The 18,485-nt window shown below is 51.1% G+C and overlaps 2 protein-coding genes across 4 annotated transcripts; one reads left to right on the top strand and one right to left on the bottom strand.

Annotated features, from left to right (window-relative positions):
* Positions 1–2,481: 2,481 nt before the first annotated feature.
* On the bottom strand, positions 2,482–9,008 carry DEFB124 (defensin beta 124). Of its 2 annotated transcripts, none has more exons than XM_087445455.1 (2): positions 5,702–5,759; positions 2,482–2,645 (listed from the first exon to the last, which is right to left on the bottom strand). In XM_087445455.1, the coding sequence occupies exons 1-2, from the start codon at positions 5,757–5,759 to the stop codon at positions 2,488–2,490; spliced, it is 216 nt and encodes a 71-aa protein (XP_087301581.1). In that variant the 3' UTR covers positions 2,482–2,487. The 2 variants fall into 2 exon arrangements, 1 of the variants encoding a protein (XP_087301581.1); XR_015555609.1 differs by lacking the exon at positions 5,702–5,759 and adding an exon at positions 8,883–9,008 and having other exon boundaries at positions 2,583–2,645.
* Positions 7,921–16,411, top strand: REM1 (RRAD and GEM like GTPase 1). Of its 2 annotated transcripts, none has more exons than XM_087445454.1 (5): positions 7,921–8,035; positions 9,310–9,682; positions 10,763–10,845; positions 14,059–14,260; positions 15,545–16,411. In XM_087445454.1, exons 2-5 carry the CDS (start codon positions 9,343–9,345, stop codon positions 15,814–15,816), a joined length of 897 nt encoding a protein of 298 aa, XP_087301580.1. In that variant the 5' UTR covers positions 7,921–8,035; positions 9,310–9,342; the 3' UTR covers positions 15,817–16,411. The 2 variants fall into 2 exon arrangements, with proteins under 2 accessions (XP_087301580.1, XP_004442560.1); XM_004442503.3 differs by lacking the exon at positions 7,921–8,035 and adding an exon at positions 8,204–8,283.
* The last annotated feature ends 2,074 nt before the right edge of the window (positions 16,412–18,485 follow it).

Here is an 18,485-nt window from a genome sequence, read left to right as displayed (position 1 = left end):
AAGACTGCAGAACTGTTCCAGATTAAATGGGATCAAAGAAACATAACAAATGACTGTAATGTGTGACCCAGGGATTTTCTTTTGCTAATGTGAAGATTATTAGACAATAGAATCTTGTCAGTGTTAATGTCCTGATTTTTATAGTTGTACTGTGGTTAGACAAGAAAATGCCTTTGTTTTTAGGAAAATCCACTGAAGTATTTAGGTATAAAGGAGTATCATATCTGAGATATATATATAATATAACTATAAATATATTACTATATTTATATATAATATATATACATAGAGAAAGAGAGGAAATGATAAGGTTAAAGTAGTAAAATGTTAATATTTGGAAAACATGGGTGAAGGATCTACAGGAATTCTTTGTACTAGTCTTGCAGATTTTCTGTAAGTCTGAAATTATGTGGAGAAGAAGGCCGGTGGCTTCTTGCTCAGGAGAAGTGCTAGTGATTACAGCAGCTTTCGTTTACTGAGCACTTACAAAGTGCCAGATGATCTCATTTGATCCCACAGCTACCATATTAAGAGCTGTCATTATGCCCATTTTGCAGAGAAGGATCCTGACATCAGAGAGGGGAAGTGACTTGCTCTGATCACGCATCCTGTGGCCTGTACATGGCAGAGCTGGGGTATGAACTTGAGTCTTTCCGACTCTTCACTCCTGAAATCATCACCAGCCTCTCTGCAACAAGGTCACAAATTCCTCGCACCACCTCTCAGACTATGCAAAGAAAACAGAGCTTCTTTACTCTTTGTAAAACAACTGAGGGGGTGGAGTTGGAGTGCAGAACTAAATTTACTTCAATCCAGTTTAAAACTTGGTCTAATTCAACAACTTAAATATTCTCTTGAGGTTTCTTGAGTTCAGAAAGACTTGGTCTCTTTGATATAATCACTCAAGCTTTCCCATTCCTCCCCTCCTCTCCCTGCTCCTCCCAAATGTGAAGGCTGAGATAAGGGTGAGGAGACCAGCGGTCCAGTGCTGGCTGGCATCTGCTGGGATCTGGGTGGCTTGGGCCTGTCACTGAGAACATCCACTGGCTTCCAGCTAAGGCCAGTTGCTGGTGAACTGTTCTGGCCTCCAGCAGACTCACTGAGGCCTAGTGGTGATACCAACCAAGCTAACGCCACTTCATGTCAGCTCTCCGTGGTTCTGTGGCCATCTCTAAGGTTCTTATCTTGTCCTCTTTCTAGACTCCAGACACCAAGCCCACCTTGCCCCCACCACACTGGGTCCTAAAACAGGCCCACTGGCAATTACTTCAATGTCTAGATCACCCAAAAACTAAAGGAGGTACAGAGGCAGGACTGACACTCAGGTGGTATGCTTCATTATTAAAATAATTCAGTGCTTCCCCCATGGCTGGTAAAGAGCTGCTGCCCAAGTCCCTTGGGTATCCCCTCATCAACTCCAGCTGCCTCTGGCATAGCTCCAGGTCCCTCTCATACCAGAAACCAAAGGGTTAACACCTGGCCCAGTAGGTAGCCTCCAAGACTGCTCTAGCCCCAGGCTCAGCATCCCTTCTGATGTTAAGTATTTTGAACTTCACCACTCCTTTCTTAGCCTGACCATGCAGAGTCCATTCTCTTCCTCCAAGGTGACACCCACCTTCTCTGAAAAGTCTCAAAGGACAGTGGACAAGAGACCCTCTGCCCTTGGCATGCCCCTCGACTTATCCAAAACACCTGCCCCTTTCTGGGCTCAATCCCAGGGAGAAGGTGGACCTACACTAAGGGTCTTCTCCAACTCCCTTTCTCCTGAGCTCAAGTCTAATATAGAGGCTAGAACAGCCAAATTCTTCCTTTCCCAGCCTCCCTTACATCAGTGGCCATGGGACACAGTTCACATGAGAAGTAAGAAGTCTGCTGAGGGGATTTCCAGGGAAAGTTTTTGCTTTCCTGGTAAAAGTGAGACACTAGCCCATACCAACCCTCCCTCCTTTCCAATAACATTGAAGGACGGGGAACCTCTCCTTGCCTCCCCCTAATAATGACATGAGGCCTGAAGTTTTGGTAGCTATATGTGACCCAAGAGGACCCCAGAGATGCTTGCCCTGACATGGTTGCTGCCTACCTCCAGATATCTTTTTATGTGAGAAAAATAAGCCCCTGCAAGCTGAGTTTCCTATTTTTTCAGCCAAAAGCAATCCCGATATGGGGTAATTAGAATGCATGTCTGTCAACCTACCTCCAGGACCCTGCTCATGTTTTTCCCCTGCCTTGCTGTCCCCACAGTTCTTTGGGCCTGGAAGAGGCAGACTTGTCCTCTATCACGCCTCCCTGTTGATGTGAAAACTTCACTTTCATAAAATCCTTATGGTCCTTTCCACCTGGGCAGGCTCTTTAAATGCTAAAACAAGAGACAAAGGAATGTAGAAAAATCCTGGCCCCAGGGGTGGCTGGGCAGTGAGCAAGCAGCAAGAGGAGACAGCCGGCAGCATGTGTTTTATTGGGGAGCAAAGATGCCAGCCCCAGAACCAGCTACACATTCTCAGGCTTGCGGGCCACCGGAGGCTTGAGGCCATAGGCGAGACAGCACAGAGAGGCATCTGGGCACAGGTGCATGTAGGTTTCTTGCCTCGTGCAGTAAGGCCGGCAGGCCCCTTGTCCCTTCCAGCACCGTTTGAATTCACTTCTCCCTATGGGGAGGAAGACCAGAGGTCACAGAGCAGCTCGGGGGTCACAGGTTAGACCACTGTTCACAGGTTTGACCACAGATCAAAGGTTAGGCCACAGGTCACATGTTAGACCATTGGTCACAGGCTAGCTCTCTAGTCTTTTGTTGGTCCACAGGACACAGAGCAGCACATAGGTCCCAGTTTAGACCACTGGTCACAGATTTAACCACAGATCAAGGGTTAGGCCACAGGGCCCAGTTGAGACTACTGACCACAAATTAGGCCACAGGGCCCAGGTTAGACCACAAGTCACCAGTTACCTCCCTGGTCATTTGTTAGATGACTGGTCATAGAGCAGCCCACAGGTCATAAGTTAGGCCACAGCACACGGGCTCTGACCACAGGTCAAGGGTTAGACTAGAGATAACAGGCCAGACCACTAGTCATAGATGAGACAACCAGTGACAATTTAGACCACAGATCTCAGTTCAGGTTAGCCCACAGGTCACAAGTTAGACCACTGGTTACAAGTCAGAGACTAATTTCTTGTCCAGGTTAACTCACACCTCAGGAACACTCTAAGCACTTTTCATAACACCACTATCCTATTATAGTTGCTCTTATTACAATCCCTGTATACAGCCAAGGAAACTGAGGCACAGAAAGGTTAACAACTTTGCTCAAGGTCACACAGCCATTAAGGAGCAGAGCCAGGATTCAAACCCAGGCAATCTGGCTCCAGAGTCCACACTCGTAACCATTACACAAACTGCTTCCCACACACAGGGACCTGTTTAATGTTAGGATTTAGTGAAGTAATTTCCAACCACGGGGCGTGGAAAAGGAAAGGCTTTGGGAGAATAGGTCCTGTACCCCCTCTAAGGGTCTTTAGTCACGGCACAGGGTGGGGCATCTCCTTTATTTATTCATTCAACAAAGATGGGGCACTGGGGGTACCACTGGGGGTACCACGATGAACAAGATGGCATGGTCCATGCCCTCAAGAAGCTTCCAGCAGGGAAGGCAGTTAAAACCCAAGCAAATCAATACAGTAAATAGGTTGTGGTAAGTGCCCTGAAGGAGATGATCAGGGTGCTGTGATGCCCATTAGGGCTGATGTGACAAAGTGAGGAGCGAGGAGGACCACTTAGACAGGCCTGTCTGTTACAGCGATGTTTCTAGACAGATGACCCAGCAACGTGGAAGAACGGGGGGCTCAGTGGCAGGTGGAGAGGAAAGGCTCCCCTGCCTCTCCCTGGATTAAAAGAGATCCCACAGAATCCTCACAATACCTTGGGTCAACTCACGGGTGTTATTCAACCTTGTCAACCAGCCCATCCCTCCATCCGCCAAGGTTGAGAATCTTAGAATGATACAGAGCTGGCTTCAAAATCTCTATAAAGCAAAGAATCCACACTCTGAAGAGGGTGTGTAGTTTAATGGTTAACAGGGTGGTATGAACCCAGCTCAGACAGCCTGGGTCCAAATCCTAGCTCTGCCATTTCCCAGCTGAGTGACCTTGGCCTCAAATTCTTCATCTGTACAAGTATCTTTCAGAGGGCTGTTGTCTGCGATTTAATCATTTTAGTACATTGCCTGAACATGTAGCAAATAACAAATGGAAAGGGAGATTATCAGAATGACAGCTTAGAGAGTTGGAGTGACCAGGGCCAACTGGCTGGCCAACCCTCTCATTTTACAGATAAAGAAAGAAAGGGACTTACCCAGCTTCTCCTAACCAGTAAGTGACGGATCTGGAACCAGAACCCAAGACCCTGACTCCCAGGTGAGGGCAGTTCCTATAATAACTACTCTTAACACATCATCACATTTCAACCTTCCAATAACTCCGAGATACAAAGTTGTTACGTTTTCTCCTACATGATCTACTATCCCCTCCTATCTTTGACTTCCTCTCCCTCCACTTTTCTCCTTGTGCTCCCCACTCCAGCCACACTGACCTCCTCACTGCTCCTCAAATGCATCTATCACCCTCCTGCCTCCTTCATCCTTGCTGTTCCCTCTGCCTGCAACAGTCTTCTCTGTATTCTCACTGCATTCAGATCTCTGCTCAAACCTCCCTTATATAAAATTATAAGACATCTGAGATTTACAGTCATGTTTTGCTTAACGACAGTGACGTGTTCTAAGAAATGGATCGCTAGGCAATTTCGTCAGTGTGCGAACATCATAGAGTGTACTTACACAAACCTAGATGGTGTAGCCTACTACACACCTAGGCTATATGGTACTAATCTTATGGGACCACCCTCATATATGTGATCTGTCATTGACCGAAATGTCGTTATGCAGCACATGACTGTACTTCAAAATAGTTCACTGGGGAGGAGGAGGCAGACGAATAACAAAAGAGAATTGGTTCAAGTTGATAACTGTTAAGGTTGGGAGATGGACACATAAGGGTTTTTTATACTATTTTTTATTTATGTTGGAAATTTTCTAAAATAAAAAGATTTCTTTTAAAAACTCATATCATTACATTATTCTCTATCTTTGCATGAGTTTACATTTTTCCATAATAAAGTTTTTTTAAAACTTGCCTTGTGCCTTATATTATTCTCTCTGCTTTTATGCAAATTTCAAACTTTCCAAAAAAAAAACTTATCAGAGGCCTTCCTTGACCATCCCCATCAACTCTCCCATCACAACCACATGCATACGTCACACTAACCCTTAGTTCTGCTTTTATTCTTCTTAACAGTTATCACCCTCTGACACATTATTTGGTTTATTTGGTTATTTTCTGTCACCATGACTAAAATACCAGCTCTGCGAAAGCAAGAACCTTGTTTTCTTTCTCTGCTGGGTCTCCAGCAGTTGTCATAGTGCCTGGCATACAGGAAATATTTTTCCAATGAATATTTGTGGAGTGAATCTCATTTTAAAGATTAGGAAACTGCAGTGCAGGCTGCTTTAGCAACTCGCTCTAAGCGGCCCAACAAGTCGGTGGTGGGGCCAGAACATAAGCACTGGTCCAGGCCTCCTCTGTCCCCCAGGACCTGAGAGCCTAGTCCTCATTTCTACACACACACACTCACACACACAGGCGATGTTACCTGGCGGCACAGGACCCAGGACCAGGACAGCCACAATGAGCAGGAGCAGCTGTGTCATGGCCACAGGGCTCCTGGGAAAGCCACTGGGGAAAACACAGGAGGAGAAGTGCCATGCACACTGAGCCTGCTGCCTGCAGCCCAGGCTTTATTGGGCTGCAGATCCAGGCAAGGGTGTGGGCAGCGGGAGACCTAAGTGGGAGTCTGAGGCCTTGTGGTCCCAAGGCTACAGCTGGATCTCAGCCAACAACGTGGAGAACTGGTCAGCCATACCCTCCGGAGGTTGCTGAGCTCTGAAGCTGGGGACCAAATTCCCTGAAGCAATGCCTGGCTCAGAAACTGGACATCTTCCCCACCTGAAAGGGTGGGGAAAGCCTTGGCTTCAGAGAGACCTCGTTCAATGCCAGTGTCTCCCTCTAATTGCTGTGATATCTTGGACAAGTCACTTAGCCTCTCTGAGCCCCAGGCTGTCATCTAGGAAATGATGACAAGCCCCCCTTGCAAAGCTAAATACATGGAGGTTTCCCTTCCTGATGCCAAGGAGATGGGACCAGAAACCCATTCAAACAAGCATGTATTTAGGCCTATCAGGAAAATGGGAAGAGTAACAATACCTACCTCACAGAGAGTAATGGCTCCCCAGCTCATTTAGAGGATTAACGAAATAATACAGTGGTTCTCAAAGTGTGGTACACAGACCAGCAAGCAGCAACAATCCCCGGAGCTTGTTAGAAATGCAAACTCACAAGCTCTGCCCAAACCTACTGAATCAAAGTTCTGAGGGTGGGTCCCAGCAGGCCATGGTTTAACAAGCCCTCCAAGAGATTCTACTGCACCACTAAAGTTTGAGGACCACTGGGATAATATGTGTGAGGGCTCGGAACAGTGTCTGGTACACAGGCATCTGAGCTGCATCTTGAAAGATGAGTAGAGGAAAGGGTATTCCAGGCAGAAGGAACAGAATGTGCCTGAAAGAGTGGGACATGGCCAGAGCAAGGGGTTTGTTGGGAGAAGAGAATGAAAAGGACCTTGCAGAAGACAGGAGGAGGCAGATGGGCCTTGAATGCCAAGTTCAGGCTTTTGTACTGTAGACAACCATAAGTTTTGCAGCAAGGGTGTAACCTGTTCAGATTTCAGTTTTAAATAAAGAAACTGAAACCCAAAAAGGGAGGTGACTTGCCTAAGGCCATAGAGCAACTGAGCTGCAGAGCTGGGACGCAAGCTAAACTGCCTCACTCCCAGACAATGTACATGACTACACCATCACAGCCCATCTTGTAGGTGGGAAAGGGAAGCTCTGAGGGCCAAACCACAGAAGGAAGCCAGGCTTCCTTCCAAGGTGAGGGGGTTCAGCGCCTGCCCAGAGCCCTGCGGGGGCTGAGCTAGTCTACCAGGCTGCTGTGGGAGTTGCTCTGGGCCGGACACCTGGACCCCCTCAGCCATGACAATGAGCCCTACCCACAGGTACAGCCTGGTCTCCATGGGCCCCACACACATACAGGCCCCAGTCCCTCATGACCTAAAAGGAAACACTTTCCTCAAATAGCCTGGATCCTGGCCCCATGGATGGCCAAAATCACCAGTTCCCTCCAGCCAACTTCTCTTCTATACCAAGATCATAATGTCTCTTTCCTCCTCCTCCACGCCTGGGAAGATTTTTTTAAAAAGCCATGGACCATGATAGGAAGGATGGTAGGCTGAGAGGCAGAGACCTGAGTCCCAGGTCCAGGTAAGCCACAGTTTGCTCATCCTCTTAGTGTTCTGTCAGGATTAAATGAGCTAATAACCCAGGAAAAGTGCTCAAACCACACCAGGCACAGCACAAGTGCTCAGTAAATATTCATCGGAGAGGGCACAGTCGTTCTTCCAGGCACAGGACAGCCCTAGCTGTATGAGGGGTGCTTAACCTAGAATTTGGTGATGAATGAATGATGCCAAAATAAGATATTCAGAACTCTTCACTGAAGACTTCCTGGGCTCCCTCCTCCCCTTAAGCCACCTCCCAAAATTAATTCTCCAGCCAGATCAGAGTTTCTCAAAGTGGGGTCCACGAACTCTGCGTCAGGATCACTTCGGCACTTGTTTAAAACTCAGAATCCCGAATCCCTCCCCCAGGACTGCTGAATCCGCCTCTCTTGGAGGGTGGGACCTGGAATCTGAATATTTAACAAGCTCCTCAAGCTGTTTTTGTGAGGGCGAAAGTTGGTGCGCCTCACGGCTAGAGTGGATAGATGCGGAAGCAGAAGGGATCCAGGAATCCAGAACCCGCATCCTTCTTCTCTCTGGCCCTCCAGGCAACACCGCCACCACCACCCCACCCCAGGAGAAGGACTTGAGGTAGCGGGTCAGCTGAGCTCTGCGAAAAGTCATTCAGCGGCCAAGGCCTTGGGGCGGGGACCCCGGGGCTGCCCTAATGGGGCGGGGCTGGACGGGGCGGGGTCGCGGCTCCTCCCCCGCCGGGGCGACGGGGCGACTGGGCGACGGGGCGGGACCCGCCCGAGGGGCTGCGCGCAGAGGCGGTGGTGCAGCCTGGAGCAGCCGGCGGCTGCGGCGGCCGGGGACCCTGGACCCCTCCCCACGCCGAGGTAAAGGCCCGCGCAGCCCGCCACCAACTTAGTCAAGTTGGAGCGGAGTTCGCCAGGCGCCTGCATGAGGGAGTTCTGCGGCGCAGGCAGGGGTGAGGGGGGCCTCGAACCCACGTCCCGGGGGTGAGAGTCCTCCGACCTGGGCCTGGAGGGTTGGGTAGCCTCGGACAGGGAACCCTTCCGGGATCGGACCCAGGACCCCGTGCTGGACGAGCTCCGACTCGGACTCCGGGAATGGCACATGCGCTCCCGGGCCCTGTAGGTCCCCTCCCCGCCCCACGCCTGGACCCTGTCCTGTCACCAAACCTGGGGCCCGGCTGTCTCGAAGCCCCGGCTCCCCAACAGCAGCTGGAGGCCGTCGCACCAGCCGGTCCTGAATTTTTCACGCAAGGGGCGGGCCAGACACGCTGTTCCCATGGCACCAGGCCGCTCGGGTTTCAGCCAGAGGGAACCCCCAGATCCCCCTCGCCCTTCGGAGTACCAACCCACCCCGTCCTGCCTCTTCCTCAGCCCTCGTGAGATGGGGCAGCGGAAGTGAGTGAGTTGAGGAGCCCTCAACTCTCCTCCATACCCCCCAGTCCCGAACCATGGGAACAGACCTGTGGAGAAGGGGAGGAGGGGGCAATTCAGGAGCCTTTGAGAACGTGGGTCTCATGTTCTGAATGGGAAGGGCAGGTCTGTGTACACAAGCGTGTGCCGGCTTGTGTGGATGTCCCACCGCGCTGCTGCACCTCTGCCTGACTGTATCATGGGGGAGGGGGTCATCCTCAAGGCATAGGAAATGGCCTTTGGGTGTGCATGCATGTGTGCGTTCCTAGCTTGCACACTCACTCCTCCCAGTCTTACCCAGGCATTCCCTAGGCCTGAAGCCAGAAAGCCCCCACCCCAAGGAGCTGAGGCTCCTCCTCCTCCCATTTGAACAAGAAGGGGCTCTGGAGGAAGCCATCTGAGCAGCTCATAGGGACTCTACAGAAGGGGGGGCTCCAAGCACCTGGCTCACCGCCCATTCCCCCTTCTTGCTCACAGAAGGAAGGAAGGAGCAAAGTCCCTCTCCCAAGGATGACACTAAACACCCAGCAAGAAGCAAAGACCCCCCTGCATCGGCGAGCCAGCACTCCTCTGCCCCTGTCCCCCCGGGGCCACCAGCCTGGCCTCCTGTGCACAGCGCCCTCCACGCAATCCCAGCATCCCCGGCTGGGCCAATCAGCCTCCCTCAACCCTCCCACCCGGAAACCTTTACCTGCCCCCAACGGTTGGTCCTCTGAATCCAGCGACTCTGAAGGCTCCTGGGAGGCCCTCTACCGCGTGGTACTGCTTGGCGATCCTGGTGTAGGGAAGACCAGCCTGGCCAGCCTCTTTGCAGGGAAGCAAGAGCGGGACCTCCATGAACAGCTGGGAGGTAGGGACCCTGTGGGCTGGGCTGGGATGTGGCCAAAGGTGTGAAAGCCCTGTCATCAGGGGCACAAGGCTGCCAAGAACAGCCGTACAACTCGTGCACTGCTCAACCATTCGCATAGATTACAAAGTGAATGATGCCCTCCTAGAGTTGCGCAGGGCACAGCCTGCACAATGTTCTATGGGAGGGAAATTCCTTGAATAGTGAGTGAGAATTTTGCCAATTGCTCATGGATGAGAGGTGTATGATTCATTTCCATGTCATAAGGGAAGCAATTCTGAGTCCCATGAGTCTCAAGTGTAAAGAAATGGTGGCCTTCCACCCAGCTCAGAAACTCCCAGCCCCAGCTTCCCCTGACTCTCAGATCCTCCCAGTCCCATCGACACCATCCATGGCCACTACGACCTGCAGCAAAAGTAAGATCCTGCCCAGAATGGAGACTGCCAGACTCCAAGGTCTGGTCCCTGGGTTCCTTTATTCCCAAAAGATGCAGTGAGAGGGTCAGGGGTCCCAAGATGGTGGGGGACAGGGGCAGGACAGAGGAAATGAAGATGAGTTCCTGCAGGACTGGCTTAAAGGACACAAGATAAGTGGAGAGGAGGGTTGGTTAAAAGCATAGAGAATGTGGGGACACTCTGGCCAGGCCCCAGTCTTGACCCCTCTGAGAGTAGGAACCCCTATGAGTGGTGTACATATGAACACCTATATGTGTGACAGATGGGGAGACTGAGGCTCAGAGAGGGTCACGTGACCTGCCTAAAGCATACACTAAGCCAGGGACAGAGCAGGACCGGGAGAATTCCCAGCCCAACTTCAACCGCACCACCCCACACTCATTCAATCAACCAAACCAACAATAGCTTTCTCAGCACCTACTGTGTGCCAGGTACTGTGCTGGCAGCTGGGGAGACATGGGCTCCTTGTGAAGCCTCTTGACCTATCAGGAGAGACAGGCGTCACACAAGTGTGGTGAGCTCTTCAAAGGGAAGTGGAGTGGGCGCTGCGACCAGAAGTTGGGGGGCTAGGGGTGCCCACACCCTCCCCAGACCTCCTCCTGAGATCCGGCTCTTCCCTGGGTTGCAGAAGATGTATACGAGAGGACCCTCACGGTGGACGGAGAAGACACCACGCTGGTGGTCATGGACACCTGGGAGGCCGAGAAACTGGTATGACACAGCAAACAGGATTTGGGGGGAGGGGTGCTGAGCCTATTGCCAGACTCTTGTCCCCTCCTAGGACACTACAGAACAGGGACAGGGGAGGGGCCATCCTCAGCACTCCCCAAAACCTTTCCAACCAAAAACAGAAGAACATCATGACCCAACCCTTTTCTCAGTCCCTGATCCCCTCCCTGCAGCCATGCCAGGGTGGGCTTCCCCCCTGCCAGCCTCCCCCTTATTAGCACCCTCATCCCACTCCACCCACCCACAGTGTGCAGAGGAAGGAACACTGGATTAGCACCAAAATGCCTGAGATGAACCCCTTTCTTTTTCTTACCAGTTGGGTAGCTTTGTGCAATTGACTTTACCACTCTGAGCTTCAGTTTTCTCATCTGATAAATGGGTTGATTGTTCCTGCCTTCCTTACCAGCTGGTTTTAAAAAGTTCTTATGCAATTTCACAGAGGTGAGCACAGTTTGGAACATGAAAAAATGCTGAACATGGATGAAGAACTGTAAATAATGATAATTTTTATTAATCGTAACTTGATAATAAAAAGGAAACCAAAGTGTGTCCTTTCCCAGCCCCTTCCAGAGCAGGAAGAAAGCAGCAGGCAGGGACATGTCCCTAGTATGTTTTTCTTATCTTGTTTGAGTTTTCTTTTTTCTTGCTATTCAGGTAAGATATGCTCATTGTAGAACTTTGAAGAAATACAGCTAAGCAAAGAGAAGGATCTAAAAATCACCTGGGATCCCATGTCTCTAAGGGTAGGCTCCTCCCCTGACACGCAGGGAGGCCCTGCCCATAGGGTGGGGCTTAGGAGGGCAGTGTTGGGTGATTGAAAGAATGGCTGACAGCTCCAGTGATAGGCCCAAAAGCTAGGGATGAAGGAGCTCTGTGGCCAATTCCTTTTAACAAGCATGGAAGGACACCCAGGTCCAAGTGAGCATAATAATAATGATGATGATTCTCATACAGGCAGCTGACATTTATGAAGCACCCTCTTCCTAAGTGTCAGCCCCTGTGCTAAGCACTGGACATATATTATTATAACATTCGGTCAAGACAAAAACTATACAGTGAGTGTTCTTCTGATTCCCATTCTACTGACGAGGAAATCAAAGCTCAGAGAGGTTAAGTAATGTGTCCAAAGCTCTCAGATAGCAAGTGGGATTCAAACCCAGATCTATAAGACCCCAGAGCCTATACACTTATGCAGTAGGACTACCCCTCCCCCTCGCCCCGGGAGCATCACATTCTGAACCTCCAGCTGAAGTTTCACTCCTTCGCTCATCCAGAAACACCAGCTGGGTATATCTCATTGGCCAGGGCACTGGAGACCCAGCAGTGAATAAGACAGACATGTCCCCTGGCCTCATGAGCTCACTGGCTGGTGAGGGAGGGTGTACTTTTTGAATGCAGCTGAGGATCCTGTGGGGCAGAGTCCAGTGAATTAAGAGAAGTGATCTGACTGGGAGTCTCATTTGGGAGATAGTGTGAGGGAAGAATACTGGACTAGAAGGCAGGAACTAGAATTCTGTGCCCAGTTGGTTGTGCAGCCTTGAGAGTTTTCACTTCTCCTCTAGCCCTTGGTTTTCCTAAAAGTAAAATGGGGAAACTGGTTCAGTTTCCCTGGTCAGTGACTGTGAAGGCAGTGCATGCAGTGGCAGCCTTACTGAAATAAGTATCCATCCTTGGGCGATACGGTATTCTTTGATGTCACAGAGGCAGAATCAGACAGAACTGGGTGCACCTTTAGCTCATCCACTAGTGCCCGAGCTTGGCTGACCATCAGGGTCACCGGAGGGAGTATAAAAAATCAAAATCTCAGGCCTCACCCCAGACCTAGTGAATAAGAACCTACAAAAGTGGGGTCCTGGAATCTATATTTTTAATCATACCCCCAAGGGGTTCTTACCCACCAATCCATGCACCAACCAGCTTTCATGATCCTCGCAGGATCATGCAGGATTTATGCAAATCCTGCATAAATATTTGTGCAATGAATGAATGAATGGTCAAGACCCACCCTCTCATTCTACAGATGGGGAAACTGAGACCCAGAGGGGGGAAAGAACCTGTCCATAGTCAAGACTGAGAACCCACATCTGTCTAACTCAGCCCATGGTTATTTGGCCTAGGGAAGGCTCAATATGGCTGTTAAGAACTTACTCCCTTTGACAATGATGTTGACCATAGCTCTGACGCTTTCCTATTCATCTATCTTATTTGGTTATCAGAAAACTTTTCTGGCTTCTTCCCCCTCACAAAAAATGCTTCCACCGCACTCAGCATTTCCTACTCCTGGCCCACTCTTCTCTCCTGCCCAGCCTGCTCATCCTTTCAAACCCCAGTCACCAGTCCACTGTGAAGCCCTCCCACACTCTGCCAGGTTGAATTCTTCTGGCCTACCCCCGCCAACTCCCATGGCTCCTCCAGCCCCTTGCATGTGCCTCTCTTAGTGCTACTTATTACACTGCATTATAACTCCCCATTTCCACAGCCTCCCTTCCAGACTATGAGCTTTTTGTGTCTTATTACTTATAAATTTGTTACCCAGGTGGTCCAGTCTCAGTGTGCTGTCCCTGACAAGAGATCATCATCCAAAACAGAATATCAAAATTACTCCAGCTCTTTCCTTTCTTTGTCAAACAACCCAAAAGGGCTGCACTTCTTAAAATGCCCCTGGCCTCTCACAACCCCTTCCCTTACATTCCAGTTGTTCCTTCCCCTCTCTCTTCAAAACTATCCGGAAAAATGCCTCCCTTTGAAGTCAGCTTCCTCTCCTCACTTCTATCCCTTCCCTTTTTCTATTAATTCTGGACGGCAGAAGGTCAAAAGAACCTTCTAGAAAGACCGAACCCTCCTCTGAAACCAGACAAAAGAGCTGAACAGGCAAAGCCAGAACCGTCCTTAGCAGGAAGGAGAACCAAATAAATCTTTTGTCTGCAGTGCCCAGCCTACAGAAGGATCAATGAATGAGAGAATGTAGTAAGGTAGTGTTATTAGCCCCATTTTTCAAGCAGAGAAACTGAGGCTCAGAGAGGATTGGTGGTTTCCCAAGGTGACACAGGGAACTGTGGCAGAATTTGTCCCCCACATCTGTCCAAAGTATAAACCTCAGCCCCATCCCACCCATTAGACCATCCCTGCCCGCCCCCTTTCTCAGCCACGGCCTAGGTACCCTCTGAGGATGGGCCTGGGGTCCCTCCCCTACAGGATGAAACCTGGAGCCAGGAGTCGTGCCTGCAGGTGGGCAGCGCCTATGTCATCGTGTACTCCATCGCAGACAGAGGCAGCTTCGAGAGCGCCTCTGAGCTCCGCATTCAGCTGCGGCGCACACATCAGGCGGACCACGTGCCCATCATCCTGGTGGGCAACAAGGCAGACCTGGCACGCTGCCGAGAAGTCTCCGTGGAAGGTGAGCCCTCCACCCCACCTTCCTCCTCCACCCCACCTTCCTCCTCCACCCCACCTTCCTCCTCCACCTTTCTCTCAGTCCCACTGTCACTGCAACTCCTCCAGTGCTCTTCATCTCAGTGACCGTCACCCCCTCACCCCCATCCTGCATCTCCTTGCCTAAGTCTGAAAGCTAGGAACCATTCTTGCCTCCTCTCTCCCTCAAACCAGTCCCCAGATCCTGTCAGGTCCATCTCCCTTAACCCCACATTCCCCTCCCTCCATGCCCACAGCCTCTGCCCCATCCTGGCATCTCCACTCTAGCCTGGGCCAGCCCCTGCACTTCTCTTTCCCCACTCAATCGGTTCTCCTCGCCGGCTGCCAGAGTTTTCCAGAACCAGATCTGACCTTGTCACTTCTTTACTTAAAAATTCCCCTATGGCTCCTCCGTGCCCTTAGTCAGAGCCATTTTATCCACCAGGCATGATAGGCCCACTGCCTACAAGCTTTGCAAGGACTTACATCTGAGACATGAAAAAGACAATTATTGCCTCCAAAATACAGTGGGAAAATCATAAATCCAAATCACAAAGCTTTAATTGTATACAAAACATAATATTGTGTCAGCCAGCAACTGCAAACCAAAACGTTTAAAGTTATATATAAATCCTATTTAAAGTGGGATGGGGGAATATATTAATATGTCTGCTGTATCAGGTGGGACCCATAAACATCTTAAAATGGTCCTACTCACCGGGCAAAATCTAAAAAATATGGAAACTGAGACTCAGAGTGGGAAAGCCAGTTCCACAGGGTCACCAGCCACTGAGGACTAGAACCCGGGCCCCTGCCTCCCAGCCCAGGGGCATCCTGGAGATGGAAGACCATATGCTATCCCAAAATTCCACAACATTATCCCCAGGAGATTTTGTTAAAACGCGGGATCCCAGACCTCATCCCAAACCTACCGAATCACAATGTCTGCGGGTGGGCTCAGGAACCTGCATTTTAGACAAGTTCCCCCAGATAATTCTGATGCACAGATTAGAGCCCTTACCTGGCATTCTAGACCCCTCCCTACCCGGTCCCAGCCTCTCTGTCTTCCCAGCCTCATCCTGCTACCAGTGTCAGTCACTAGCCTGCGAACTAACTCCTCAAAGCCAGGTCCAACGTATCTCTTGAGTTCCCTGGCATCCAGCACAAGGCATGGGGAAAGAAAAACTTGCTTCCGGTTGAGACTGAACACACCTCTCCCATCTTTATCTCCTCCTCCTCCACCCCGTCCCGCCTGACCCCGCCCCCTCAGAGGGCCGCGCCTGCGCCGTGGTGTTCGACTGCAAGTTCATCGAGACGTCAGCCACGCTGCAGCACAACGTGGCCGAGCTCTTCGAGGGCGTGGTGCGTCAACTGCGCTTGCGCCGCCGGCATAGCGCGGCCCGGGAGCCCCCGCTGCCCCGACGGCGGGCCAGCCTCGGCCAGCGCGCTCGTCGTTTCCTAGCCCGCCTGACGGCCCGTAGTGCCCGCCGCCGGGCACTCAAGGCCCGCTCCAAGTCCTGCCACAACCTGGCCGTGCTCTGAGGCCGCCCGCCCTCCCAGGTGTGGCAGGACACTGGGGTACACGCGGGGCTCTACCGACGCCACCGAGGGGCAGTGGCGCGGTGGCCTGGAGACCGCATCGTGGGCCTTGCCTGCCCGCTGCCCCGACGGCCCGAGCATCTCCCGGAGCCGGAGCTTCGGGGACCCCTCCACCCCGGGGAAGCGGTGGACAAACTATGGGGCCTAAACGCAAGCTGGGCACAGAGTAGGGTTCTTTACGTAGTGCATATCTTTTTGTAAAAATCTTCCTTGTCCCTGGGCTCTGGACAACTCTCAGAAACCCTCCATAATAAACTAGACCAGAAGGATGTCCTGTCTGATGCCCAGGGCTTTTCCAGGCTTCTCCACCTCCCGCTCGCCCATCTACGCTGGGTTAACCAGCTGACCTGTGTGTCAGTCAATAAAATCATTGGACCAATTGTGTGCTCGGCCTCTTCTCCCAACCACTGGGCAGGGCCCCTGCCCCCAGTCTTTGAGGGAGACCCTGTGGAGCACAAACAACCACAGTTCAGTGTGATGACCCCCTGTTTTCTCAGTAACCCATTTTTTAGACTATAGATTCGTAAAATATTATCTGGAAGGAAGCTCTGCACTCATCCTGGCAATATAATAGCTGGCGTTTGTTAGGAGCTGGTTGTACTAAACAGTCACAACTATTAATTGATCTTCATGACCCCTGTTTACTAAGTGGGAAACTGAGGCACGGGAGGTGAAGGCTCACGCTCAAGATCATACAGCTGCTGTAAGTGAAGCTGCCAGGACTCCAACCCAGGCTCCTAAGACTAGAGTCTGTGTTCGACATACCCACAGTCCTCTTGGAGAATGTGACAAAAAGCTATAGAGTCCCAGAGAAATGGACTTTCAAACACAATTTTGCATATAGTTTAAAGGGGGGTTATGGACTCCATGAAACTCAATCCATTAATCCCCAGGATGGACCCCAATTTAGTCCAACTCATTCATTTTCTCAAATGTGGAAACTGAAGCCCAGAGAGGGGAAGTGAGCACCCCACCGTCACCTGGCCAGTGAGGGTGAGGACTAGACCCCAGGGCCCAGCCTCCTCCTATGTCTGTGCAGGAAGTGTGAGGCAGTGAGGCATGGAACCGGGCTGGGGTTGGGGCTGGGCCTTGGGGGTCAGGTCAGGAGTTTCCAGCCTAAAGGGAAGGAGTGTCACTACTCTAAGAGGAGAACAAGATGCAAACGGCTTGGACCATTGTGTCCCTTATGCCTAACACCCCTGCCCCCAACCAGCTGTCTGCCCAGATGCCTCAGCCCCCAACATGGGCCGTGTCCCAGCCACCAGGAACACCGTGCCAAGGAAGACCGAAACATGGGCAGGCGAACCATATCCTCCAGCTGCAACCACCCAGTATTGCCAGCAGGGCACTTATGGGCCTTATTTCCCCATCCCAACTCCAGCTTGGGGAAGGGAAGAGGAGGAGGGTCTTCCCCCACCCCTCGCTGTCTCTGGCCTGTGGTCGTGGGGGAGGGGCTCTGGTTGTGGAAAGTTGGCAGAGGCAGCCGGCAGCAGCCGGGAGAGTGGAAAAAATGATATCAAACCCGGAAAAATGCAGGCCGGATGGAGGGCCTGAGTCGGCCCTGGGAGGTGAGAGGGAGGGAGAGAGGGGGCCCCACAGGCTGAGAAAGGAAGAGGGGCCAGAGAGCGAGTGCAAGAGCTGGTTTTGAGAAAACTGAGGACAATGGCCATCATGCCGTCCTTTCTTCATCCACAAGTATTTATTGAGGGCCTACTAAGTGCAGGGCACAGTGCCAGGCTCTGGGGAGATCGTGGGGAACAGAAGGAGTAGGGCACTGCTCCCTGGAGCTCACAATCCATTGGGGAGAGCAGACTAGAAAAAAAGGAAGTGAATAAGATAATTACAAACTGATAAGGGGATAAAAATCAGAGTGGTCATGGAAGGCCCTGAAGACAATCCAGTCCCCTCAATTCACAGATGGGGAAACTGAGGGCCAGAGAGGAAGAGGGCTCACCAGAGGCTACTCAGAGTGTGGAAGAAATTGTTGAGACCAGGATGTGGGGCAGGGGAGAAAGAAAGAAAGACTGTAGACCGAGATGGAAGGAAGAGTATGCAGCCAGCACGGCAGGACAGCACAGTGGTGGAGGCCATGGGCACTGAACTGGGGGGTCTGTGTTCAAACCCTGCTCCCCTCCACCTCTCTGTGCCTTAGTTTCCGCATCTATAAAATAGGATTAATGACAACTCCCTCCTCAGGGTTGATGTGAAGATTAAATGACATAAGGTGTGTAATACACTTAAAAGAGTGCCTGTGTCTAGGACGATTCAGTAAATATCGCTTCCCACTATCATACCTTAAGACTTTGGGGAAACCAGGGTTTGTTAAGGGTAAGATATTCTGATACTGTGAAGATTTGCTTGGGGGTCTTTGCCCTGCCATGACACTGGAGGACTTTAGGAAAATCTCTTCCCTTCTTGGGCCTCAGTTTCCCCATCTGTAAAATGAAGAGACTGAGTCTGAGCTTGGATCATATATTCATGTACTCACATGTTTACTGTCTGCCTCCCCTGCCACAGGAATGAAAGCTCATGGGGGGCAGGGCCCTCAATGCCGCTCTCTCCCCTGCACCTACAACAGTGCCTGGCTCCTAATAGGTGATCAGTAAATATGT

The sequence above is a fragment of the Ceratotherium simum genome, chromosome 21 (genome assembly GCF_057802395.1).
Source record: "Ceratotherium simum simum isolate JZ-2026a chromosome 21, ASM5780239v1, whole genome shotgun sequence".
In the NCBI taxonomy this organism is placed as follows: Eukaryota; Metazoa; Chordata; class Mammalia; order Perissodactyla; family Rhinocerotidae; genus Ceratotherium; species Ceratotherium simum.
This window is presented reverse-complemented; position numbering and strand designations above follow the sequence as displayed.

What these genes read in the sequence shown, in the direction of transcription:
- DEFB124 (XM_087445455.1), bottom strand. Translation starts at nt 5,759, where the DNA reads ATGACACAGCTGCTCCTGCTCATTGTGGCTGTCCTGGTCCTGGGTCCT. An exon ending in CCTGGGTCCTGTGCCGCCAG is followed by an intron (nt 2,646 to 5,701) that starts GTAACATCGCCT and finishes TCCTCCCCATAG; the next exon opens with GGAGAAGTGAATTCAAACGG.
- REM1 (XM_087445454.1), top strand. Translation starts at nt 9,343, where the DNA reads ATGACACTAAACACCCAGCAAGAAGCAAAGACCCCCCTGCATCGGCGA. An exon ending in CCTCCATGAACAGCTGGGAG is followed by an intron (nt 9,683 to 10,762) that starts GTAGGGACCCTG and finishes CCTGGGTTGCAG; the next exon opens with AAGATGTATACGAGAGGACC. An exon ending in CCTGGGAGGCCGAGAAACTG is followed by an intron (nt 10,846 to 14,058) that starts GTATGACACAGC and finishes CCTCCCCTACAG; the next exon opens with GATGAAACCTGGAGCCAGGA.